This window comes from Coturnix japonica, chromosome 4, assembly GCF_001577835.2.
Source record: "Coturnix japonica isolate 7356 chromosome 4, Coturnix japonica 2.1, whole genome shotgun sequence".
Classification (NCBI taxonomy): Eukaryota; Metazoa; Chordata; class Aves; order Galliformes; family Phasianidae; genus Coturnix; species Coturnix japonica.
This window is the reverse complement of record NC_029519.1, coordinates 32,942,258-32,970,171: the sequence shown is the minus strand read 5'-3', so window position 1 is coordinate 32,970,171 and position 27,914 is coordinate 32,942,258. Positions and strand designations below refer to the sequence as shown.

General features: G+C 40.1%; 1 protein-coding gene across 4 annotated transcripts; it reads right to left on the bottom strand.

Moving 5' to 3' along the window:
* Positions 1-470: 470 nt before the first annotated feature.
* On the bottom strand, positions 471-25,466 carry LOC107313255 (melanopsin-like). Of its 4 annotated transcripts, XR_004307143.1 has the most exons (12): positions 25,101-25,464; positions 14,261-14,335; positions 13,931-14,073; positions 11,900-12,033; positions 10,447-10,650; positions 9,848-10,019; positions 8,695-8,850; positions 7,784-7,891; positions 6,278-6,452; positions 4,532-4,681; positions 3,954-4,040; positions 1,532-1,635 (listed from the first exon to the last, which is right to left on the bottom strand). XR_004307143.1 is itself a non-coding variant. In XM_015861353.2 (11 exons), the coding sequence occupies exons 2-11, from the start codon at positions 14,261-14,263 to the stop codon at positions 1,246-1,248; spliced, it is 1,635 nt and encodes a 544-aa protein (XP_015716839.1). In that variant the 5' UTR covers positions 14,264-14,335; positions 25,101-25,466; the 3' UTR covers positions 471-1,245. The 4 variants fall into 4 exon arrangements, 3 of the variants coding, with proteins under 3 accessions (XP_015716839.1, XP_015716837.1, XP_032300415.1); XM_015861353.2 differs by lacking the exon at positions 3,954-4,040 and having other exon boundaries at positions 471-1,635; positions 25,101-25,466; XM_015861351.1 differs by lacking the exons at positions 3,954-4,040; positions 25,101-25,464 and adding an exon at positions 23,466-23,571 and having other exon boundaries at positions 471-1,635.
* Positions 25,467-27,914: the final 2,448 nt, after the last annotated feature.

The following is a 27,914-nucleotide window of genomic DNA, read 5'->3' as shown; positions in this document are numbered from 1 at the left end:
TATTTAGAAGTATTGAGCTGACTGTGGGTGGTTCTGTCTTGCTGCTTGGTCCTGGAGGAAAACCCAGTGCCTGAGGAACTTCTACTTTCTCCCAAGATAGATGTCCTGTTGCTTTGTAAAGAAAAACATAGCTCAGCTTGTCTACATTTGAAGTTCAGAAACCAAAAGGGAGAGAGTGGAAGACATCTTTTATAAGGGGAAACGAATAACTAAAGAAAGAATGTATTTATAGTTATAAAAATGTGAGGAGGATCTTGCAAGCATGACCTGTAACATAAAACAGACAAAACAAACAATAACCACCATTAACAACGCAGCTGCAGGCCCTGTAGCAAACAGCAGTGTTCTGAAGCTATCTGTCTTCCCAGGGTTATGTCTTACCCACAAAGGAATGCCTTTGGGATGTGACCTGCAGAAGACATCCATCTATCTGTGAAGTTTTAGAAAAGAATCTCTGCTGAAGAAACAGGTGACATAGCAGCTGAGGGTTTATTTTCTTGAATGAATTGTCAAGCCAGCTGTAGATAATCATCCTTTTAATCACAGGTTCATTAGGGTTCATACACGTTTTAATCCACAATGAAAATCTCAAGGTGCTCTAAATGCTTCCAGAGGTGAAATTCTAAGTTTTAGCATATAGCACCTTGCAGTTTGACATTCAGGCAATTGATTATACTAATGCTGAGGTAAAATCCAACATTCTCTCACTACAGTTTATAAGCAAGCAAACTTCTCCCAGCTACATGATTAGTCCATGTATTAATATTTATATATAGTTATGTAAATAATTTGATTAAAACATAGTTTGATCATCTAGACATATTACCTCTGGGGCTGGTGGAAAGCTGTGGTCTCATAGTTCTTACCATCACCTGCATAAGAGACCTGCCAAAACAGGGATGTGGTTTCACATGCAGGTTGCACAAACATTCAGCAGCTACCCCTCTTTCAGTTCAGTTATTTTCCTCCTGCTGGTATCTGTGGTTGCATATCAAGGTTCAGGGCCCCACAAAGCAGGCAGCCAAATCCAGTGGTGCAACTCGATCGTACTGCTGGATCTGAAAGAAAGCTTTTTTCCATGCCTGAACTAGTCTGGACAAAGGTAAATCTGAAGGCTGCCTAGTGGCTACCATATAGACATACAAAAAGCCTGATGATCTAACCTACAAGGCTTCAGTTATTTGGTATAATTAAGGGGAAAAGATGCCAAGAAAATAATTGCCAGAAGGTTTCCTTTTGATGCACTTATGATAGAAACTTCTCAACAGCTTCGAGGAACTCTGTAGATGAGCTAAGACCTTCCAAATCCAACAGATTGTTCTTTTTGTCACAGAAGTGGAATAATTCAGTCTCTTCTTCTTCAGGTTCCTCTTGAAACAGGTTTGTCTCTGAGGTAGGAATGATAATGATTCGAGGGACTGTATTGCTAACAATGGAGTCCAGGCCTCCACTAGTATGACTTTCTTGAGTTTCCATCTGTGAGGTATCTGAGTGTGCTCCTCCACTGGCACTGCTGCTGTTCAAGCCGACAGGCAAGGAGGCTGCTCGGAGGGAGCTGGTCACGAGTGCTACGGGGGAGCTGGAGAGGGCTGACTGCCCCAGCACCTTCTCCAGGCTGCTGGATGACAGCAATACCTAGAGCAGAAAGATAAGCATCAGTGTCACTGCAAATCAGTACTTGGAATATTCAGTTCAGCCTGTCACTACATCAGACACTCATCATATTTTTGAATCACTCAGTAGAAAGGAGGAAAATCATGATGTGTTAACATCTACAGCTTGGAAAGCAGAATGTTAAATGGAGCAAAAGAAGACGTGATCAAGTACCCACAGAGATCAAAAAGAAAAGAAAAGCCCAGTCCTCTACCTGATCTTTTTTCCTCTCTCTCTCATTTATAATATGTCTGCAACTACTGTGTAGCTGTAATTGACTCTCATTGACAAGATCTCAGACAAGACTTTAGGCAGCATTCTCATGGTGTCCTAAAGCAGCTCCTCTTATTGCCTCATAAAAAGTCAGTGGCTTTGTACATTTGACAATACTTTTACCAAGAAGGGAGGAAAGAACAGCAACCAAGATTCTGCTTTGCTAACCAATTGACATCTCTTTGTTTGGAAAGTTTTATTTCTAACTTGGCCCTGATGACGACTCCACTTTCCATATCTGATCCTCTACAAAAGCAGAGTAATAGAAGTAAGCTTTGAAAGTGTTGGTTAATATTTAAAGGACCTAAAATGAAAGGCATAAGCAATTAATTTTGGCTTGCTGTAGAAAATGGCAACTAAGGTTATAAAATCACTGTGTCAGATGTAAAGAGAGATGTTACATGTTCCTTCCTGAGAACTAAAATTTAACATAGAGATGTTTACTTTGCTATATGTGGGATTCTATGGTTCCTGTTGATTTATAGTGTTTTGGTGCTGAATTTTTTTCCCAGGCTTTTAAAAATGGTAGAACATATTGTAGATGCCAACAGGCCAGCAGGCTGACTTGGCCCCTCCTATCTCCCTTTAGACAACACGCTGCCATTATTGCCACTCCTAGGGAATCATTTGGCATAGTATATTACATAACAATCTGATTGGGCAGAGAAAAAACAAAACAACAGAGCGGATGCATCTGTTTTCATTCAACTTTTGTGGTTTTGTAAGAAAAAAAAACATCAAACTTTTTAGTGTATGTTTCTCTTTCTGTGAAGCTGGGTTTAAATTTAAATACCGACACATAGAGCTGCATGATGTTTTACTCTACAGGCACTAATCCTTAACAAATCTCTACTGACAATCATTTGTTTTGCTGCTGTACCTGCTCCAGTGCAGAGAAGAACAATGTGCTAAAAAAGCAGTTTAAGTAAACCTGATAGAGAAGAAATGTCTGTTATTATATTGATTCTATTTCAAATCAAGACTGTGGAAGAATGAAAGAATAATATAAAATCCCTTCTGTCTGCTGTTTTTCACTGCTTGTGGCTTAGTGGGCATGACAGCACTTCCAAGTTTCCCTCTAGAGAGGATCTTGCTAGCTGAGCATTGGGAAGATCATTGTTGGGGCTGGTTTTGACCCCTGCTGACTTACAGAGTGGCAAGGAGTGACGAGAGAAGAACAGATCTTGGCACATGAGCTGTTGTTGAGATGGCCTTATTAAACAAAAAGGTTAAGGTGCTTTTCATAAAACACACTTCCCTGCTTTCTCTGTGCCTTCAACAGAGTTGGGCTGCTGATGGAGGGCAAGGGAGCTATGCAGGACTTTTGAGTCCATGTCACTTGCCACCACCACAACTGAAGCCAAGGCCTAGCTACAATCCTTTTACAGCAAGAAGCTATCTTGTGTTAAGGACAAAAAACTGGACATAGGATCAGGGATTTACTTAATATAACAGTTCTGCCACTCTCTGAGAGCAGAAATGATATGGGGAGCTTGTGCCTCTGCAGCAGCACCTGCCATGCTGCACTTCCTATGTTGCTGTTCTCAATCAGTGCTACTCGCAACAACCACAGGGAAAGATTGAGGTTTCCTAGGACTTCATCTTATGGAGACACATGAAGGAACACAGGGCAGATGCATGCAGGAGCCATGCCATCAGATGGTTGGAAATCTGCAGAATAGGTTCTGCTTTAAGCTATGCTGCCTCTACCACACCAATCTCTACACCTGAGCCACACCATGAAAAAGCAGGTGCCACCAAGTCCAGTTGTTGGCAGCGTATTGCATGCCCTAATTCATTCTTGTTGAAAATACAGCATTGAAATATGCTTGACGTTGTACCTCCATACAAGTATTCATCTTGAAACTGGTTGTACAACAGTGGCAGAAGCTACTAGGTGACCTACTGCTCCCATCCTTAGCAGTTCTGCAGAGAATGGGGAGGGAGCTCCTCACAGCATAGCCCCAGACCTCAGCGGTTTGGGTAAGTTGTATAATGCATCCACAGAAGATGCTCTGAGTACTCACCATCTCCACTTTCAGTGAGGGAAGGGTGGCATCTGCCAGATTCTCCCACCCTTAGGGAGAAATGGGAGTTTCTTTCTTGTCTTCCCCCTCAACAAAAATAAAACATTTTAATGTACACTGAAAAGATGAAAAAAGGTGGCTTCTATCATGTCAGACTCTGTTTCAGAGCCCTTATATTGTCATGAAAAGACATTTTCATGATGTGATCATGAGGGTCAGGATAGGAGAAGTCAGAGCTGGGGCAGGTGAACATGCAAAGAGACAAAAAAAGTCAACTTCTTACACAACAGTACTAAATCCTCTTTAATGCAGCTTCAGAGCTGCAAGCAGCTCTTGGCTTTCCAAAACCAGGCAACATATTGGTGAAAAAAAAATTAAAAAGCATTACTGGCATTCTTGGCAGTTAAAATAAATGAATAATAGCAAGGATGGAAAGGACATTAGAATCCGTGTAAATATAGCCTGCAGATGAAACAGACGGATATAAAGAATTAATCGTGAGTTCTGAGATGACACACTGTAGCAAGCTTAGCTACTACGATGGAGGTTCCCCAGCAAATACAGCTTTTTTTCCTTACCTTTTCTTCAGTTTCTTCATTGCAGCTACAGGTCTTTGGGAGCAGGTCTCTCTTCTCCTGTTTCAGACTTGCTGAGAAAGAATGACTTCGGCGAGGCTGCAGTTTCACATGAGTTGGCTCTACAGGGTCAAGCTCCACATCGCTCCAGTTCTAATCAAAAATAGAATCACAGAATCACAGAATTGTAGGGGTTAGAAGGGAGCTCTAGAGATCATCGAGTCCAACCCCCCTGCCAAAGCAGGCTCCCTACACCATGTCACACAGGAAGGCGTCCAGGCAGGTCTTAAATATCTCCAGAGAAGGAGACTCCACCACCTCCCTGGGCAGCCTGTTCCAGTGCTCCGTCACCCGCACCGTAAAGAAGTTCTTACGCACATTTGTGCGGAACTTCCTATGCTGTACTTTCATCCCATTACCCCTACTCCTATCCCCACACACTACTGAAAAGAGACCAGCCTCACCATAGTGACAGATTTCAGAAATTTACACATTTTCTCAAAGTTTGAGTTCTCAGACTTCAGCACAGCCTTACACTTAGAGAAAACTACAGTTGCTCTAACACAGTTCTCACACTCAAAACTCTCATGAGGAGAGATTTGGTTTTTGATTTTCTCACTTACCCTGGACTTTGAAGAAAAGATTAAATCATCTTTCATCATTTCAACAGTAAATTATCCTGCATCATGATTATAATTGCTTAGCTGATATCTAAAGATGGGTCTGAGCATGTAAACCAACAGGTGCTCTGAACATTGTCTCGTTAGGAGAGGTATACTGTCCATGCTGGTTTCCAGGTGGTCCTAGGTTCATTTCTAAATCAAGGATACTGGTCTTCCCCAAATCATCCAGCACTGTTACAGTTTCTTTTAGATATAGCATCAAGGTCTGAATCCCAGTGACAGCCCCTTGGAAGCAGCAGCAGCTTGCAGGGTGCAGCAGGTAAATAACTTCTTCCTCCTCACTCAGACCACTACCACTTGGCTCAGGAGAAAAGCAATGAGCTTGCTGCTCAGCCCATCATGGGATTCCATACCTTTGTAGAAGATTATGAGCCTCTTGTGAGACCCACTTCCCATTTAATTCTGTTTAGTCAGAAAAGTGATAAAGGCCTCACAGTGAGATTCTTTTCCCCTGAATGTAACATTCATGCCATGTTACATATCCTGATTTTCTCTCCGTGACTTTTTCCTGCAAAACACCCACATGCTGTGGGCAGCTGTACTCCAGTCAGTCCACCAGTCTTACCAAGACTACAGTGCCTATAGAACACCACACCTGGTTCCATGTGCAGAAGGCTTTCACTCCTCATGGTAAAAAAGACACAAACACATGTAAAAGTTTATTACAGAGAGTGGACTTCCTGTAAAACAATGGGATGCTACTGGATAGGTTAAAAATCTTTGGGAGATGATTTTCCTGTTCTCTGCCTCCCAGAGTCACCTCATTGCAAGGCAAATGGTGATTTGGAGGTGCCTGACAATTCTCTTTTTAATTAGCCCTGAACTCAAATATCCATGCTCCAAGTAAGCATCTGAATTACCCAGGTATTCTGGCTTCAGTGTTTGTTCTGATCAAAACTCATCATGCTTGAATTCCCACAAAAGCTTTGGAGAAATTACCTCACATGTCCAGAAAAATTTAGCTTTTCCATTCTTTAATTTTCAGTATGTGTTTATAGTAATTTTTTTCTTGGAGTTGAAGAGGCATGACACTCACTTTGCTTGGTGGAAACAAGGAAAAACTTACTCCTTCTCCTGTGGAAACTGATGAAACACAAGTGTTCTTGGTCCTTCCAGCAAGAGACTGGTGGCTGGAGAGAGAGGTCCTGAATGATGATTCATTTATGGAGCCCCTCAGGAGATCATCCTTTGATATTCGGATCAGGAACCTCAAGCAGGGAACAGCATTGTGGATGGTTTTTCTGAAAGAAAATGGGTGAAGAGAAAGACAATCTATGTAACAATATACTGATGAACAGATTTGAAAGTCATGCAGTGGTGGCACTTTCTATCAACTCAGCACAGTTCTTGATTTGATTGAAGAGGACCTTAAAGTACACATAGAAACAACATGGTATACTTAGTGGAATGTACTCAGCTGAAAAGCCAAAGGGAAATTAGCAGTTGGTTTCAGGGCCTCGTATCAAAACACTTATGGAAGAGCCGCATGGAGTAGTAAGAACTGAAAATATCTTGGAAAATACCATTGATTTCAGTTTACTTGAAAGATTAACTCAGAAACCTTTCAAGTTACCTCATACAGAGGTCTGTGTGCTAAAGCGGATGACAAGTAAAGAAGGGAGTTCTGAGTAGAAGAATCTAGGGGTCCTAGTGGCCAGCAGTGTGCTCTCCTGGCCATAAAGACCAATGCTATCCTGGGATGCATTAAAAGAAGCCTGGCCAGCAGCAGGTCAAGGGACATTATTCCTCAAGGAGGCCCAGAAATAGGACAAGGGGCAATGGACACAGACTAGAGCACAGGAAATCTCATACAGATATGAGGAAGAGCTTCTCTACTGTGAGGGTATCAGACTTTGTTCTTTATCTGTATCACAGTAGCTCACAAACTCCTGTCAGAAGTCCGCATCCCCTTCTGCTTCACTCACTCATAGTAAAGAAGGATGGCCAAGGCTCCAAATAGCAAAAGCCTACTTAATTCAGTAAACAATACCAAGAGTAAAGATTACATAGCTAGATTCCTCCCAAACTTGCATGAAGCAGAGAGACCACAGACTTCCCTATACAGTGCCAGCTGACCATGCTTCTCACTGCTTCCAAGGAGTGGCAGGGTGATGCTAGACAGAGTGCTGTATTTGGTGCAACACCTCTACAGTGCCACCTAAACAATCATATCAGGAGATGAAGCTATTACAGGACCTATCTAAATAAACAAGTTAAGAAGCAAGGTATATGGAAAATAACAGATGCATAGGACATATATCAATTGGAAATGTATAGCATTTCCAATTCATTTCGTTTTGTCGGACATTCAAAACAACCAGCTCTGTGCTCTCCAGCTCCAAAATGAGTTTCAGGCAATGCATAGACGACCCACCCTGCCATCTAGTGGCATTCCTACCTTTATCACCACGGAATCCTTCCTCCAAAGGTTTATCACCGCCCCTTGTGGAAGATACGCTTTGAAGGAAGTGCAGGAAAATCTAGTGGCATGCTGTATAACAGTTCTTGTTTATTCATTTTTAAAAACGCTTTTTCTTGCAGAGTTGTACACATACCTATATGCTTACTGTACCTGTATCTCGGGTGAATTATTGCATATATGATGGGGTTGTAGATTGCAGAGGCTTTAGCAATAACAGCTGGCACAGATTTGGAATATGGTGTTAGAGTGTTTCCTCGGCTATAAAAAAGAAAAAATCATTACAAAGAGCTACGCCATGGATTAATATTAAGACACTGAAACCTGTTCTTTTTAACTGCTTTTGTTGTGTGGTCTCATAAGAAACACTGGGGAAAAGTTAAATTTATTCAAACACATTCTTTACTCAGTTGAAAGGCTTGTTTTTGACAGTGTGTGCTTAGTTTCCTTTTTTTGGAAGGAATGACAGACATGCAAATGCAATCAATTATCTATTTGAGGCTGACTGAGAACACTGTTGGCTCATGTTCAGATGAGTGTCATCCAACACCCCCAGGACCATTTCTTCTACACAGTCTTCCAGCCGCTTTGCCCCAAGCCTGTAGTGATGCCTGGCATTGTTGTGGCCAAAGTGAGGACCTGGCTCTTGGTCCTCTTGAACCTCATCCCATTGGCCTCAACCCAGCCTGCCCAGATCCCTCTATAGGACCTTCCTACCCCCAAGCAGATTGACAGGTCCTCACAGTTTAGTGTCTTCTGCAAACTCACTTAGAGTGCACTCAATATCTTCATCCAGATCATCAATTAAGACACTGAACAGGACAGGCCCCAGTACTGGGAACTAAGATATGACACTAAGGGACATGGTTCTCTGATGGGACTCTGTAGGACATGTTGATGGATGGACCTGAAGATCTTGGAAGATCTTTTCCAACCTATATGACTCTATGATTCAGTGAAGGGCACAATATCTCCACTAGTTAATCATTTAAAATCCTTCTAAAAGACACCACTAATCAAATTTATATTTCAGTATAAATGCTCCTTGGATTGTTTTCACTTACCCTGCCCAGGCAATCAAAGTGACACAAGCGTATGGAGACCAGGACAAGACATAAACAATGATGACCACAAATGCAATTTTTGCCAGTTTCCATTCATTCCTCATAGACTGAGAGAGGAAGGATTTGCGGCTGCAGGACCCAAGCTTTTGGACATCTCTGTAAGAGGAAACAAGATAGAGATATATAAAGAAGCAGCAAATAGCAATGTCTCTAGCACAGTCTCAGTGGTGTACAATAACAAAGCAGACTTCATCTTTTCTGCTCTCACTCTTCTTTTGTCCTCTGACAGCTACAAATCTAGAAGGTAATCAGTGCTGTACAATGGTCCCAAGACATTTTGCTTAGGCTCAGTCTGTGTGTGTGGGACTGAAGCAGAGGGGCCACTGGGACTACAGAACTAGGCTTACCCTGACACACGAAGGGTGAAGAATTGGGTATCCCCTGCCCTTCACTGTTCTCAGGCATGGAACAAGCAAAAGCACAGCTTTATGCAAAAATCCAGTGAACTCATTAAGGGAAACAACCACATAAAAGGAAATTTCCTTGTAGATCTAATACGCTGCTGAATTTTTTTCTTCAGCTCTACAAATACAGAATAAAACTCTTGGAGGAAAAACAAACAAACAAACAACAAAGGTATCTTAACAAGCACAGCCAAGTTTTATGTTTGTAATTTATCTGCTTGAGTGAACCACAAGGTTTTTGGGATGCTTGATTTAACTATAACTGTCACAAAAATACAAGGACTGTTATGTTTACAGAGCAGCTCACAGGCAGATGATGCTCCCATTATTACACACTATTTATTATCTCTCAGAGCCAAAAATCTTTCTATAATACACAAGCATCCCACTCCTCGTATTGCAAATCTGGAAGACAAATAATCAAAACTATCAAATGAAGTATTATTAATTTCCACACTTTGGGCTAAGATTAGAACAATCTACTTTGTCTCCTACTCCAAAATGCATACAATCCTTCCTAGTTTTCACACTGGCGGAAATATTTCTCCAGTTACAGCAGTAACTTTACCGGACACTTTATTTCTGCTTTCAATTGGGATTAATTTTAGATTTATCTGCAGATAAAGACATTGAGAAAGTGTTCTAATTAACTAAAAACTAGTTTTGCATATTTCAGTTACACTGCTTACCTGCCAGTACTTCTTATGGCCAAGAACATAAATAAGTAGCAATGGAGTATTATTATCAGCGGAATAAAAAATACACAGCAGCATAAAATCATGGTGTAGCTTCTGTTTGCAGGGGAGTAGGTTACATAGTCCCATGTACAGGATATCATCAAGCCCTCAGGCACGTAGGAACCTATAAAATACATTAAATACGTTATTTGCACATATGACCAAAACTTACGCAGTTACCGATCTAACAACAAAGTGATTAAAACAAATGCCATGCTGCATGGACAGCATTTGAGAGATGTGTTGGATGTATTATATGCAAGTGCACACATGGAGAGGAGGTCCTGATTGCCAAACTCTCATATGCACCTATCACCCAATATGCAGTTTAGTCACCTTGAACACAATCCAGGGCAAAAAATAAGAACAACAACAACCACCGAGGGTACTGCACAGTGGTAGACATAGATAATGTTACATGACAACAAACCATTATGTAGTAGTTATTCATCCCATTCAGGCACTTTTCCTAATCATTTTTTCATATCCTGAACTAGGCAAAAGTAGACAGAACTGAGAATGCTGGAAGAAAAATTGAGCAGACAACATACTCCACCCAAGGAGAGGGGCTACGCTCCATCCCAGCGAGTACAGCCATACAGCAGCAATGATCTGCATGGTGCGCTTCTTGGAGGTCCACTGGATGGAGCGCAGGGGCTTGGTGATCACCAAGTAGCGGTCAATAGAAATAGCTAACAGAGTCATCATCGAGGTTATTCCAAAGAGCGCCCCGCAGAAAGCGTACAAGTCACAACCTGAAGCAGAAAATGGCAATGTCAGGTTTTCTTGTTTCTGTTGTCTTAAACATGTATTTCTTTTCTCTCACAGCCTGATCTCATAAATCCCCACAGACACTCAGCTTTAAAGCAAACAAACAAACAAAAACTCAGAAACCTAGCCCAAGGCTTTTCTCCCATTAGAACAATTTTCTTAGCCTTGCAATGGCATGATGGAGTGTTCACTAGCAAAAACACACATGTAAATAATATACAAAGAAACATATGTATTAATAAGTTCTACTCTCCACAGTGGACTGTAGCTGGAAACATTATGTCAATGGAAAACTGCCTCAAATAAAATCCAATCTAATTAAGGTTACATTTTCCTGGACTGCTGCCCAATATATTGATCTTAACAGGCTGCAGTAGATATCTGTATACTACTGACAAATGGATATCTCAAAAAATGATGCAGCCCAGAGTACTGTTGGCCTTCCATTCTGCAAGTGCATGCTGCTGACTTATGGCAAGCTTTTAGTCCACCAGAACTTAGCAGTTCTTCTCCCAGTCTGAACACATACAGGAACTGACCCAACCCAAGTGCAACACTTTGCTCTTGGCCTTGTTGAACCTCATTAGGATCCCAGATGCTGTCCTCAAGCCTGTCTATTGTATCAGCCGCACCACTCAGCTTAGTGCTATAAGCAAATTTGTTGAGGGTGCACTTGATCTCATTGTTTATGTCATTTAAAAAAGGTGTCAAAGAGCAGCAGTCCCAAGATGAACTCCTGCAGGGCATCAATCATGACTGGCCTCCACCTGGACATGAAGCTCTTGGCCACAGCCTGCAACCATCCAGACAACTCTTTGTCCACTGTGCAGTCCTTCCAAATCCCTACATTTCCATAATTAAATGTGTGATCCTAGGAGCACAGTAATTGATATCAGTGTGCATTTATAAATACTAACTCATTCTTAAACTAATATGAGAAAAATATTAATAATTAAAAGAACTTTCCTGTCCATCTTATCTATGACATCTGCCCTCAGAAGCTAAATGGCCGTCATTACGTGTTGCTGTTGACTGCTTTTTTTTCTAACCTGAGATGGAGAAATAGAGTATTACACAAAATCCATCATCACATGGGCAGATCATGTCAAAAAACCTAGGCTGTAACTCCAGAGTTTTGTGATGTTCTCTCCATTGCCTAAGCAAATATTGTTAGCACTAAAATAAGTTAAAGACAGTAGAGCTAGTGAAAGATGAATTAGTCTCAGAAAGTACCTATATCTCCAAGGATCCACTCTCTGTGCAAGCTGTTGATAAAGCATATGGGAGCCTGAGAAGCTGACATCAGGAAGTCACTCACAGCCAAATTCATTATAAAGAAGTTCTGGGGTGTTCTCAGCTTCTTGTTGCTTAAGAACAGATGAGAAATGCATCACTTGAAATAGGCAAAATGAACAAATATCCATCTTGATTGTGTTATTTACTAGCATAAAGAGCCTCCAGGTGGCAATGAGCAGTTGTTCCCACTCAATCAATTACCAACCATCAATCAATTACCACAGCAAAAGATGCAGTTGCTTCAAAATGATGACTGACCAAGGCAGGGGGAACAAAATAAACCCTTTATCTTCCAACAGAGGAAGAATTCCATCTATCCTTAAACACATAATTTTATTCAAGAGAAGAGCAGTCTGCCTCTTTCCTTGGTTCCCTGTATGAGCACCAATAAGTGTGTGCCGCGCAGGGCAAGATTAGTTTCTGATGTTGAAGAATGTGCTTCAGGTAACCTGTAGTTTTGATCTCCTAGGAGTCCTTCAGCTGGTATTTGAGACTGCTCTTCTCCCGAGCTAATGGGAATACAAACGATATTAACATAATAAAGAACCCTTCTCTTCTACTTTGGGTTACCCGTTTGAGTACTCCTTCATTCTTCTGCTTAAAAAATACATTAAATTAACTCATGAATTTGTCATTCCTCTACCTTGCAACTGGCACTTCTGATGGATATGTTGAGAGAGTGTAATGCTGAACTGTTTGTCCCTCAAAGTAAAACTCTGTTTTGGTTGCTCAGCTAAATTAAGAACTTTGATTCACTAGAGTTTCAATTCAGGAGTTTTCATAGTGCTAGGTACACAGAACACAAAAAGAGGTGGCTACTCACATTCTTCTACATAAAGGCAACAAACAGGATTTTACAAATAACTTGGTTCCTGAAAACTGCACGGAGCAATCCTAAATGGCTTGAAATAAATTTTCAGAGTACTTCCTTCAGTCTATCAATTGAGTCCCCTCTGGTGTGCTTCCAGTATAACAATATTTGCAACTAATGTGAATGCCTTCCTTCATATTACTAAATATTGAAAAATAAATTGCAAGGTCATCTCAATACTTCTGCAGTTCTTATAAAAATCACAGCTCTCATAATTGTCTGCAACATGTGGGTGAGAGGGCTCATCTGTCCTACTGAGATTTTCCCACTTTGAGTGTTTAATCCTTACTTTGTGCCAGCTAAAACAAACTACAAGATAAATGGAGAAACTGTGCTAGAAATTGTGGAGCAAACCCAGTTATTCAAAACCACTAAAATCTTTTGTTTGCTTAACTGTTTAAAAATAAGTCAATTATAATAATATATTATATTAATTAATAATGGCACCAGTGTTTCTGGCATTGTTGACCCCCATTGAATCAACTAACAGTGAGCAAAAAGGATTTGGAATTTCCAGCATTATAGCATGGAGTAGAATGCAGCTTTCCTTTTATTCTTTAAATGAGAATTTTTGCATACTTTACATTCATGCAGTAGCTTCAACCATCTAATACACTCTCAGAAACCCAGAAAGCACAAAAACGGACAAAAATCCCATGATCTGCCTGAAGCAGGGAATACACTGATGGCATGAGCTCATTTGTGTAGCACATTGCTTCCATGGGTCTTCCAAGATAATCTGGACTGATGGGAACCTCATCCTTAGTTAAGTAATCAGCAGAATCTACAGAGAGAGTGAAGGAGTTTGCAACAGAGAGGCTGATGTTTCTATTACCAGAAATATTAAAGTTTCCCTTAAACTTTTATTTAGAATTATTACTAAACAGTCAAGGTTCTCTATTTTAGAATCCCCAGAACACAAGGATGTTACACGGGCATACACTGGTGATGTGCATGGATGTACACGAGGTGTATATAACTGAATATCAACAGCCATTGCTTGAAGTTCTAACCCAAGATGAAATCCATGCAGAATATCTTCACATAGATGCATACAAACTACAAGGCAAGCCAGGAAAGGAAAGAAATCTGGGTACCTGTAAAATGCATAGAGAACTAGGAGGTTTCCTATGATGCCGATGGAGCCAATAACAAGAACGCACGTCCCTACTGTGTAAAGAACATGGTCTGGGATCTCTGGCTTGGTCACAGAGTGTGGCTGGGTGCCTGTGTTCAAATCCTGGATGGAAAACAAAGGAAAAAATAACTGAGAACTTTCAATACACATGTTCCTGGAAACACTTGCTTAGCATGTTGAACACATAGACACTTCTGAGCTGTTATCAAGTTAAAAATCAAGCTTTCCTCAAGTATACTTCATTACATTTTTTACCATGAGAGGAAACACAAATGAACAACTGACTTACCATAATGTGAACACTGGGAAATCGTCATGGGAAAGGCAGGAGATCAGAGGAACAACACAGCAGCAATAGCAATACCTGTAGAAGTACAAACACGTTGAGTAGTCTTGACACCTCTTTCATTGTTCTTTAACACCAACACATGGAGGAAAAAAAACCAACAACCAACAGCCTATGTATTTTTCAAAACCAATTCAGACTAACCACCAGCTAAATGAAGTAACAGAAAAGCCTACATCAAATCCACTGTGCCCTCAGCATTATTGATGAGCAGAAGCTGAATCATTAGCCTGGTGGCAACTCTTATTTACCAAGGCAGGTAAATAACCTTCAAGATGATAAATATTGCCCAGCTAAATATATGGATGGATCCACTTGGAAATGATAATAGCAACTTTTTCTCCACAGTTGCTGCCTCCCAGTTCCCAAATTTCTCACACTGCTTTTTCTCCTTTCTGCTATTTCCTCACCTTGAACAGCACATGGAACAGTTCCTTCCTTGCACAAAAGCAGTTTTCTAGCCATAGGCATTACCATGATGACTGTGTGATGCTACTGATGTGCTCCTGGGGGCACTCTGCCTTCAGTAATAAGGAGTGAAATGCATAGCAAATCTTGAACATCCATAAACAGTGGCTCTGGAGCAGAAACAGTTGGTACAAAGCCGCTGGGACTGAAACAGTGTCTTAAACGGTACAAAAAGTGTGGCTTCAAAGCTGGAAGTAGAATTCGAGATCTCTGAGTTGTCTGTCAGATTCCACCCATAAAAGGACAGCCTCCTCCAAAGTGGCACTTCCCCAAAGTAAACAGTATCCTTGTAGAAGAAAGTAATGGGAGTCTGATGCTGACTGCAGTGATAAGTCATAGCCATTCCCACTGGTTAAGCAGCAAGAAAAATCGTTTCTCTGTGTTGCATTCACTCTTAAAATGAGGTGTGAGACCGAGCAGCGTTAGGAAAGGTGGTTCTGTGGAAAAACGTAATAGTGGCTGTTTTATGACACCAAGAGCAGTTGGGTCTGTGTTTTCACAGCCAAAGTAGCCTGGGTCATTTCAGGGCTGTGGCACATGAATATCTAGGATAAACTCCACACTTCTTCCCTCAAACCTCATCTCCCTAATGTGTGTACCAAATCAGAACCCTGCCTTATTCATTGCAGTGCACACTGAAGAGGCTAAAAGTGGGCGAGAAAGCATGACTCCTCTTTTTATTTCCTTTTCTTGTTATCTAATAACAATGCTCAGGATTTACCTCTATGCAGAGGTGTATGATACAGAATGATATGCTTCAGAGCAAATAGGACTTGCCTATCATACATAGTATGCTTTACCTCTTCATACTAGGAACCCACTGCTACAGAAACTCACTTGAAAAAACACTCAAAGGGAACTCTCCTTTTCTTTCTGCTGAAGAGAAGCCACGATGGATGTTTTGACCCCATTTATTTCATTATTAGTGATGAGCTCCAACAAAAGCTGAGAAGTATCATAGTTTGTAAACTCTGCTAATAGTTTGTAAACTCTTGATGACAGGACAAAACATGAACTGCTGAAGCTTACAGACTGGGATCTGGAAGGAGGTAAATGCTGGGGGTTACTCAGAATCCGAGATCTCAATGAGCCTCAAAGGGAGGCACTGTTTAAATGAACACAAGCTTTGGAGAGATTATCCTGCTTACAGAGAAGTCTCTACAATGCCACAACTGCTTTGTTTTAGTTTGTTAACCTCAGTGATAGCAACATTAAGATCTGAATGAGAAGATGGGTACTAATTCAATCCGTCAGTGCTGCCCTGATGTAGCAGCACATGGCATGCACCCAGCTGTGTGGCAAGATGAAAAGAGAAAACCATTTATAACACTGGAATACAAATCTAACAAGATAAATGTGCCAATATATTTGCACATTTTTTTTTTCTTCAAAAGCAATTTAATCATGCTAGTGAAAATCCCCTAAAGAAAGGAGGCAAAAATGACACAAATGATTCCAAACCTAATCATATATTTCACTGATTTGGCACAATTCCACAAAGTAAAATGTAAAGAATAACAATTTAAACACATGTAACTCTGAGAATTTAAACTCTACTCTGTTTAATAAACATTTTCTAATACAGAAAGTTTCGCAGTACAGGATAAATCAACAGGAAGATGAAATAAAAGTATCATCAAGGATTTAGGATATCCATAGAAGCTTTTTCTCTTTTCCCACAATACTATCTCTGAGAAGCTGACATAATATATAATTTTCATTAACAAGCTATATATTTGCCTATATAAATCACAGAATCACCAAGGTTGGAAAAAACCTTCAAGATCATCCAGCCCAACCATCCACCAATCACCAATAGTTCTCAGTAAGCCATGTACCTCAACACAACGTCCAAATGTTCCTTGAACACCTCCAGGGTCTGTGACTCCACCACCTCCCTGGGCAGCCCATTCCACTGCCCGACCACACTTTCAGAGTAGTATTTCCCTATTTACTTTACAAGGATTAGGACTAGAAACATATTCTAAAAACAAACAAACAAACTCGAAGCCCTGATCACATACTCTAATGAGAAACTGATTTTGCTATTACAACTCTGTATGTTTTTTTTCTAATAAATTTAATCTCTCACAAAAAAATAAGAATAAATTAAACTACAGAAGAATTTTTCAATTTTCTTCCACTTGAATCCCCCAAAAAACAGTACAACTATGACATTTTTTTCCCCAAGATGACTCAGTAACCACAACAGCAACTAAGCAGAATAGGTCATATTCAGTACAGTCATTATTGTGGTCTTAGCATGTTTAGTTTATATTAGTCTCTCTTAGCAGGAAAATGGTATAAGCTCAGTTTTAATTCAGTCTGTATATTTTCATTTTATGAAAACTGAACTTAGACATCCTGAGCATGCAGTCAAGAAGCCTGCAAAATTACAAAGCTTAACAACATGGCGCAAGAAGTTCTTCTCAGATTCAGCTTTTCACACTGCTGTGAAAATGCCGGGCTGCTCTTAACTCAGCACAACTAGTCTGATAAATTATATTTAATGGAAAGTCTGTATTGCCACGGTCAGATGAAGTAGGGTGAACAGCCTGTTCTGTACAAGTCAATCTGTCTTCTTCTCTGTAATGACATGATTTAGGAGATAACAAAGGAACACTTGCTATTATGCTCAGCCAATTTATTGACTCTTTATTGAATGATACAAATTTTCAAGAGCTCATGTAAGATGCTCATAGTCGGACTCAATGATCTTTAAGGTCTTTTCCAGCCTGAGTGATTCTATGATTCTATACTTTCACCTATTCATTTATCTCTTGAGAGAGTGCAATAAAGATGTAACCATTTCCTGAGTGCACATTTTAAAGACAATGTTCATAATGATCTGATTGTCCCACTCAGAAGCAGAAATGTAAACAAGCAGTCTGAAAAATGCCAGTAATTGCACCAAGGACAGCTTCTGGCATGCTTGCCCACTCTGTGCTGACTTTCTTTGGCTTGTTCTAAGTTAATTTTACAATCACTTGCATTTTGATTGTATGAGATGTTGGACCTGACATCTTGCATCAATCACAATGCGGTCGTACCCTTATCTGAGATGAGACTATGACATCAAAAAGCTGTCGCCACCATGGCTGCTTAGAGGGCTTTCTTGGAAGGGCAGCTAACAGCTCTGCAAGCAAATGAAAGATGAACAATTAACAGCTGTCCCTCAAGTAGCTGGCAAAAGAAGAAGGCATCAGATATAAAAATAAACTTGGTTTATTTCTCCAAAAATGGAGACTTGGAAAACTTAACATATGGGGAAAGTTATTCTATGAAAGCCTTTTAAATTTGATTTTTAGTGATAAAATAATGTCCAAGTAATTAGAGCCATCTGGTTTTACTTCCCAGCTGGTGAGATTAACAAAGATTGCAATGCAAAAGGCAAAAAAATTGTTAAAATGGAAAGGGGAAGGCAGGTCTCAATCAACAAGTAAGAAATAACAGATCAAATCCAGAAATGGTGATGTGATCTGCATTACTTTGATACAAGTGTATCTAAAGCCTTAATTTATGCTCTGATCTTGATTGTGGATGCAAGCTCATCTTGTGGAGATGATTTACAGTGAAATGAGCTTAAGTAATGACTTGCTTACATAGAAGATTAATGTGCACTAGCAAGGGAGTGAATTAACAGCATAGCAGCTTCTCTGTGCTCACACACTACACAGGCTCATTAATAAGACTTTAATTTTACTAAACAAAAAGTCTTTACATCTATACAATCACAACTTGGAAAATTTAAAGGAAAACAACAACTAATATTCAGGAATGATGGGACAGAAGCAATCAACAGCTTAGCCTGCATTTCCTTTAGAGACAGTTCATTCAGCTGAAGCAGCCACCGAGTAACAGTTGCCAAGTTGCTTGTAATTTCACTGAGGTCACTGTAAGATGCTGTTTCATTAAGAAGTATCATCTGGTTTGCAATGACAACAAAACATGGGGCTTAATGAATATCTTGTATGCATGAAATCTTGAATCAGCAAATAAAAGACAGTTACTATGTGGTAACAATAGTACAGCTAGTAATAATCAGTTACTTCACGAATAATAAGTAATTATGGAAAATACCATTAATTATTTCAGGTATTAGAAAAAATAGAAGCAAAACAACTTTGCTTGCTTTGGCTGACAGTACTATGAATGCAATACCTCAAAGTAAGTAGAAATTAACTTGACCTGCAGAGAGTCAAATCAGTGATCATCCATAAATGGAAAAGTTAATTTTCCTATCAGTCTCCAGGTAACACTCTTCTTCCACAGTTCATTCCAGTCAGTTCATACTAGGAGCATTCCAGCACACATTTATGGTGCAGATTGAAATGATAGTTCGCTTAGTGAGCTGAACTGCGAATGTGATGCAGCTCATCCAAAAGCAACAAATAAAGAGAGGGGCCACAGCCTCTCACAACAGGTCAACTATCAGAGGCAGTTGAGCATTGCAGGCCAAACCTAGGCTAGCATTCATCCAGATGGATGTCCTTAGTTTGCATGAAGCTTGACTGGCAGACCCATACAGAAGTTATAGCCATACAGTGCGAAACAGAGGTGATGCAGAGGAAGGAGGTGGATAAAGGCAGAAAAGGGGACAGAAAACTGGGCTGAGAAGAGAAAGAAGGAACAACTGCAGTCTGAGTGTTTTTCTTGAAGGTAGAAATTGTAACTAGATGTGCAATATCCATCAAGATTTGTTCTTATGTCCAAGGAGAATTTTCTGTATGAAGTCCCATATCAGCTCACTGGTGAACTTAGGAAATAAAAAACAAAACAAAGAAAACTCCAACAGATTTGAAAACTTGTGGGGGAAAAAAAAAAAAACCAAAACCAAATCTGAGAATTTTTGGCTTCAGGAAAATTTATATTTAACAAATGCCATTCTAGAATGTACTTCTGGGCTGTTACTGAACTGGACAGACAGCTGAGAAAAAGCATTTCTTACTTGACTCCAAGGCTCATTTGGGAAAATTCTGTGCTGTGTCATCAGAATAATCCAGTGCAGAAGCCCCAGCCTGAGGGAAGATGAAAATGACCAAAGGAATGTTTGTGTGCTTCAAACATTGGGTATTTACAGGGATGGAAATAATACCAACTGTCTCCCTGGCATGAGATCCCATTAGTTTGTATGAATGGCCTCAAGGTCTCATATTTTGAAAGGTTTTTTTTTTTTCAGGTCCTAGCTATCTGTACTTAAACTTCTCATACTTGCAATCCATCAAACAACATTCATGTGAGGCATTAAGGAAAATACAAAACAAGCAAAAAACCCACACAAACAAACAAAAACCCCAAAGAGATAAAATCAGCAAAAATTATGTTGCTATTATTTGTAAGTTGTTGGTTTCTTGAGAATAAACCTATTAGTTACTCATCAAGGTAGGCATACTCACATGTATGGGTATTGAGTACTTTGAGCCTTTGAGTTGAAAAACAACTAGATAGAAGCCCACTACAGGAAGCTGTTAATATCCAATTGAGTTGGGGCTCAGTCCACCTTCCCCTTCTCCCCTCTCACCTCTAGCAGGCTTGCACACCAGCACAGCCCACTCCTTTCTCCTGGAGACCCCCACATCCTGTTGGTCATAAACCCCTTCTAAATGATCAGATACAGTGCTCAAATACAACCCAAACAACAGCACAGGTTTGCGTGTCTAGGGAGGCAGCAGACTGAACAAACGCAATCAATACTAGTGCTGCATCAAAATTATCTGAACTATCACAGCTCAGTGCATATCATCCACAAGGGAACAGATTACTGCTAGCACAGGAGAACAAGGCAAAAATTACAGAATATGTTTTTTAGACAGCTAGAAAATGTTTAAGAAAAGCATATGCTGTTAAAATGAGAACTTTTGCAGTCTTCAGGGAAAAATCATTTATAAACCATAGCATTGGCACATAAATGCAGGGTGATGCCCACACCTTGCTACTTTTAATGTAAGCATACTGAGAACTGTAAGGGCATTTCCATCAGGCATTGCATTTGGAAATTCTGATCTTTGTCAGTGGATATAACATCTCGGCCTGAGGTGTCAAAGAGTTTGAATGTATACTTTAGCTTCTGAAAAACTAACTGGTTGTATTTTGTTTGAAAAAATAATTCCCCTTAATAAAATGCTTTATCAAGATGTTGATAGTTCAGTAATTCTGTAGTGTTTCTAACACCAGTGCAAATATTATCACTAATAATACAACTAACATTTTTCATCACTGTGTTTGCTCTGCTGCCAAATCATCTGCTATTTATATTTTTATTCTATAACTCACAATGAATTCTTCATGGTGAATGATGAAGGAAATGTAATGAGCACATCCCCTCTACTAGCTACAATTCAGTTATGCATCACTTTTACCTTTTATTAGCTGAGTCTAAAGATCTGCAGTCCTGTCAGAGAATCTGCTCTCCACATTTCCCTGATGACTTTACAGGAGGAGATACTGTTAATAGAATGCCTGATACCAGAGACAGTTTGCACCAACTTGGGAAGCTTGTTAGAAATTTTGGTCCTGGGTAGCAGGGGCAATTTAAAGCAAATCTCCACTTTTTGGATGCCATACGCATTATTTTCTCATGTAAGCTCAGTTACATGAAAACTGCTAAAATGAATCAGAGCAGAGCTCCATCAGCTCCTGTGCCTTGCACGTGACATCTGGCAGCAGATGCTCAGGGAAAGAACATGGGAAGGATAGCACAAGCAACATCACTCTATGATTCTTGATCAGCTAAATTCAAGCACATCACTGATATTCTTATGAACTCTGTAGCACTCAGCCCCTTGCTTCAGTTTGTTTGACAAGTTGCAGCTGGGAAAATGTTCAACAAGGTTTGTGAAACACTAAAACAGGGAGGCAGCACAGTCATCACCCACAGAAATTTTCAGAATATTGAAATTGTCCCCTTTTGAAACAAGAGGTGGAACTTGAGAACCAGCCTTCTGACATAAAACATTCCAGGGTGTCAGGAAAGCAACATCACAAAACATAGAATTAAAATAAGGTACCAGAACATAAGTAACATTATCTCAATTACTTGGTGAAAGACAAAAAAAAAGTATGAACCTGTATAGTTGCTCTTCTCCCAGGTGGTATAGAGTGGCAGTGCTAGAAAAATAAACTTACTTCAGAAGAACAATTGTAACTGGCTAATGTATTTGAGATTAACAAGTTACTACAGTTCTGAAGACATATTTCAAAGGAAGATTTAAGCAGCAGTGACAAACTGATAAGAAACTGCGATATGGACATAATTAGAGAGCAATTACAGCAAATCGGAGAGACTCAGAGTCTTATAAACAGTAAAGCATCCAGAGACACATTTGGTGGGAATATTAAAAATGACTTCTCTACCTCTCAAAAATAATCTTAGTTATCTCCCAACATCACTTGTTTTGGAGGAAAAAATGACATCTCTCATAAATATAAGTGCCATTATCTTGATCTGAAGAAGCATCAGGATAACAATGTAGTAGATCCATTGTGGTTTCTTGTTGCAATTGTGTTGAGAATTATTTTTCCTCTGAATAACTTTCACAGACCACTTTTCAAGATTCTACATAATTAATGTTTTAGCACACCCATTCTGGGACACATCATCTTGTCTGTGCAATTATCCCTAGATATGAATTGTATTTGAAATAACTCACATATCCTCTTTGCAACTTCAGTTTGAAACTCCATAAGAAGCTACCAAAAGAGAGAATCTCAGTATAAGCCAGCTTCCTTTTATGAACTGAGAGGGATAAAAGGTGAGGAGGGAGCCCACAAGTTGGTTAGGTGTAAGCCTGTTTTCTGCTTTAAATCAGAAAGCCAGGGGAGGTCTCCACACATTTTTTTGTGGAGCTGTATTTCTTATCTCAGACAGAAAACATCTTCTGAACCTATATTTTTTTTAAGAGTGTATAAGCAAGATGGTGTGTATTCAGCAGACCCTTCCAAAACAAACAAATGAAGGAAAGTCCAGCAAAGCATTTCTCATACTTCAAGTCTGAGCCTATGCTGGAACTCCCCAGTCCACTCAATTCCACAAAAGCAGTTAATTTTTGTGGGTTTTTGTTGTTGTTGTTGTTGTTTGGTTTTATCAGGCTGTGTTCACAACAAACACTGAGCTAATAACAGCATTAAAAAGCAGTTTCACTCGTTTATCACTGAATGTGAAATACTTCCGTTGTAAGTGGGTTACCTAAAGGTCTTGATGCAGTATCTAGAACACCATCACCCTGCACCCTTACGCACTGCTGAGCAGAGACTGCAGATACACATCTGGCAACCCACTGGCATGCAAGGCAAGCTGCCTCTCCTCGTCAGCTACTTTAGGAATGACTGACTGGTACTAACCTGCAGCAGTGTCACAAGAGTCAGCATCACAAATCCAGGGGCTCTCTACTGCTACTACCTTCACCTCTAACTCATTTGCTAATGCTCAGTCTTCTGTGCAATGAAGGAAGTTCCTCTACTAAGTTCAACCAATTAAACTATTTGAACTTCAGCAGAATCCTCAGATAAAAGAAAAAAAAAAAAGCTTTGGGAAAAAATACCAGATATGCAAGAAACTAGGTATGCATTTAAAACAAACAAACACATAATTTGCTGATCGCAAGTGTCACTGTCTACAGAAGATCCAAGGCAAATACTTTACCCTCTTCATAATTCAAAAACAAATAAATTTCCTTCTCACCTGATATTAAGGTCCTCTTCATGCACTGACTTAACATGCACAAAAAGCAAGAATGCTCAGTGATGATCTGTCCCATTGCTCTATCAGCTCTAAGTTAGCTGCAGCTGTTTAAGTTATGCGCATTACCAACCAATCAGCATGGAGTTTATTTCACCTGACCAGTAATTTCTTTGGCAACACAGCTGTGCTTGGCCAGGAGCTGCTGGGTCAGGTAGACTACTGCTATCAGTGACCCTCTCTCTGGGAGACTGCATCCCTGCACACTGGAAGCAGAAGGACATCCTGTAAGGAATAATTTGCAACCTCTGAAATTCCTAGATGCAATGTAGGCAAAAAATTTCAACTTTAAACCCCTTGATGTCCTTACTGAGGTGTATTTGCACATGCTCATGTTTTCACAAGGCTGTGATTATGACAAGAAAAAGTAATGCAGAATGTGAAATAGTTTAAAACACGCTGAGTATACAGTGACAGGAAACAAACTTGGATTTTCTAGGAAAATTTCTCTAAAGTTTAACAGCAAACACAACCCATGCAGACATCCCAATAAAAATGTAATTAAAAAGGTAAAATCAATCAGAAAGGAACAGTTCCACTGGTGCCAAAACACACTCAATCCATCTAAATGATTTGATTTTGAGTTATGAGTTACAGGCTCAAACTCCTGTATGCTTGCCCATTATTTAGCTATCTACATATCACTTGAACCCCAAGAGGGCTGTACAAAAAGCTTGCTCCAATTCCTTTCCCTCTGATTTACTCCAGAAGAAAGACCTGTTGCAATGAGATAGCATCTAAAACTTCCCTTCCCATGCTGAAGTTTTTCTGACACTCTTATAATTTGTGATTGTTGATAGAAAAAGAAGACAACTTTCATGGTAAATATCTTTAAATGTCAGGGCTGGATTCACTAATTGAGTGCAGTCAAGTTATCAAAGATAGAGTAGGAAATCTTTTATCCTAATTTCTTTGCATTTTAAGATATGAGATAACAGATACATAAGGGGCTTAAGAACAGTAGCTCACTAATTCCTCCTATCTAGGAATCACCCAACACAGTTTTCTGCATCATAACCTACTTGCAATGCACAAGCAAATCCTCTTTTCTCCATGAATGTTTTCAAATATTCCTAGTCATACACATAAACAGTCAATAAACCTCCCAACAGCATGTCATTTACGTCACTTTACATTAACTGACTCCACAAAAGGATAACAACTCTGAAATCTGCTTTTAGATTTCACTTGATATTTCTCTTTGCTTTAAAAATTTCCAAGCATTAATGATCAGGTCACAATAATGTTTAATCAACTAGATCATGATGATGAGACAAGTACCAGCATGAACAATCACCTGCTACATCTGCTTCTGCACAGCCAGGTTTTTCCCATCAAGCTAAACTCCAAATCCATCCTAAAAATCTAGACAAAACAGCATATAACTCCCATATTTTCCTTTGGGGAGATCTGAGTCAGCTGCACAAAATAGTGATCAGAATTCAATGAATGAAAACAAACTGAGATTTTTTCTTTCTTCAAAAGACAAGTATATAAAGCACTCCTTAGAAAACAAAGCAGAACATAAAGGCTCCCTTCCCATCTCCCTATTCCCAAAGCCTTCCTCCCACTACATACGTTTGAGGCTCAGCTGAGAGTGTCTCCCTTCTGTCTGCACAGCCACTCCACGCAGGACCAGCACACACACAGCTCATCCCGTGGAGCATCTGCAGTGCCAGCGTTTAAAGATCCACTGGGTGAGCCAGCCCTCCTCTGCTCCCAGCCTGTCAGCTCCAGCAGCTTATCGAACTGCTGCACTAGCTCCCAGAAAACGCCCATCCCATTATTCAGCCTGACTGGCCCCTCTGCTACCCTTACAAGTACAAAAAGATGACGTTTTAAAGTATGGCTATTGTAAAGTATGGACAGCTGGAGGAGCTCGCTTCCCAGCCTGATGCTCTCTCCCAGGGCTGAGCATGCTCTTGCCCTATACCCGCTCCCTGGGTGAGCAGTGTGAGCAGCCAGTGATGGAGGGCATCCCTTGCAGTCACTGGCAGCTGTGGCCTCTTATGCTTTTGCTTCCAGGAGCTTGTCTCTGTCTCCCCTTGACCACCTCTTTAGGTAGCTGGAAGCAGCAGCCAGCTCCCCTGCTGCTCCCCTCGTTCAAATTCAGCTCTGCATCATTCTTGCTGACCATCAGCTCCATCCATGTGGCCTAGAGCCACACAGATAGGCACAAGTGATCAACCACACATTAAATACACAGCTGTATTTCTGCTAAGATGTTGAGCAACACAGAATGGGTATAAAGCATCACTGCTGCCCAGCACCTGACCCTGCATCACTGAAATTCCATCTTCAAACATATGGATCAGCATTCAAGCACCAGTGCATTACTTGCCATGAAGATGCTTAGCTGACTGCAGAAAACAAAGGGAATGGCATGAGGTGTGGTATAGGCATTTCTTACCTCACAGCATCTCATTGGTGCCTAGCTCTTCAGAAGCACTGAAACATGATGAAAATCACAGAAAAGGCATTTTCTTTGGGTTCCTCATTCTCTTACAGGATGCTTTCACCAGAAGGGCATTATAAAAATAATTACATTTCTGGCTAGCTGTGATTATAAAAGTTAAAAATGCCCCCCTTTGCACTGGGAAGCAGGTATTCAGAACTGCAGTCAGTGGGTTCACAGAGTTTCCTATTACTTGTTACAGCAGTTATTCTGGGCATCAGGGGTGAAGTGCAACTGGCACCTATGGCACAACAAGAGACAGACAAATTCCAAACTGCCTTTTAATCTGTTCTGCTTAACCAAGAAGGAGAAAGAACTTCTCAAGAACTATGAAAGCACAACTGGCCTCAGGTAGCTCTCTAAATTTTCATTTTAGGGTTTTGCTATCGCTAACACTACATATTCCCACAAATATTAGAAGAATTATTTCAAATAGCATGACTTTATACAATGCTAACATTATCTTCTTCCATGTGCAATAAGAAAGTGATACTGCCCCTAAAGGATTTAGAGATTATAATCAATGGTCAGAAACCTGGACAGAAATGTTCCAGCACCTGAAGAAAATAGTAATCAGTGTAAGTACATAATGTATGCTTTTTGTCTGAGATAATCTAATTAAAGCTAAGATTTTGATGCCAAGGGAAAATTAAATGCCAAAGCAAAGTTTTTCAAGCTTCAGATTTGTTTAGACTGACAGGATTCTGACTGATAGTTTGAGTTGTCTCCATGAATGATGGCATTTAAGTGCAACTAAGCCTCAAGCTGGTGGTTTACTGGACTGCTGCCTCGTATCTCTCTTCCATGCATCCACATCAGGATTAGTCTTTCTTCAAGAATTTCTATTTCAGCTGTTTGTAATTAATCCTTGGACATGGAGAAAAACAGTAAATCTATTGAGTACAAGAAGACATACTGGACTCACTAAGCACTGTGATCCAAGTTTGCATGTTTAAACTCAGCTAGAGTGAAAAGCATTTGAAGTTGAATTTGCCTTGGAATTAGTTCCAGAAGACAGAAAGATCAAATAACAAACAAAGCAGGTCAGGAAAATAACTGGCTAGCAAAGGTCTGAAAAATGTGAGGGCTGTTGATACCTGAGTGTGAAGAACTTATGATTGTAGTTCCACCAGCAGACTTGAAGAAACCATCCAAAGAGAGAACAAAATGCAGGAAAGCAATACAAAGAAGTAGTACATTAAAAAAAAGGAAGGGGGGTGAGGAGGGGGGAAGAGTCATTCAGGGTGAATAACACTTCTTTTGTATTTATATGATATCTTTCATCTCACAGGCTCCCACAGCGGCTGGCAAATTTAACAAATTGAGAGACATTACCTCCTATGTAACAAAATTATTTTATCTGTCTATTTATCTGTTTTATCTAGCATTCCCACTGAAACAAAAAGCAGCATGTTTAACAGGTTAGATCTACTATGGTGAACAACACAATTAAAGCTATAGTGAGGGCAAAACTGTCAGTAGCTGGAATGGATGCTGAGATCTGGATTAAGCAGCTGTTGAGAAGAGTGTTCCCCCAGTTAGCACTGGCGTTGAAGACTTTATCTCAGATCTTGCAGTACTGTCATGCCCAGGGCAGGCATTCTCATCTATCCTCAGAGAAGATGCCTCCATGCAAGGTACCTTCACAGCTTGTAGCCCCTCTCATGGAAAGATTTTGTTGCTATATTCCCTGGATAGAGACTGACTGTAAATATCCAGGTACAAAGGCAGTCCCAGCAGTTGATCAAGAGGCATCATACACTCCAACTTTTGAGATGTATCTGCATCAAGATCATCTTTCACTGTGGACAGAAAACAGACAACGTGAAGAGGTTCAAAGGCATTTCACAGAATAAATAAATAATCCAAAACCATCTCTAGTTTTGCTGTTGGAACAAGAGAAAGGTATGCTGTCAAAAACCAAGAGATAATTTGCA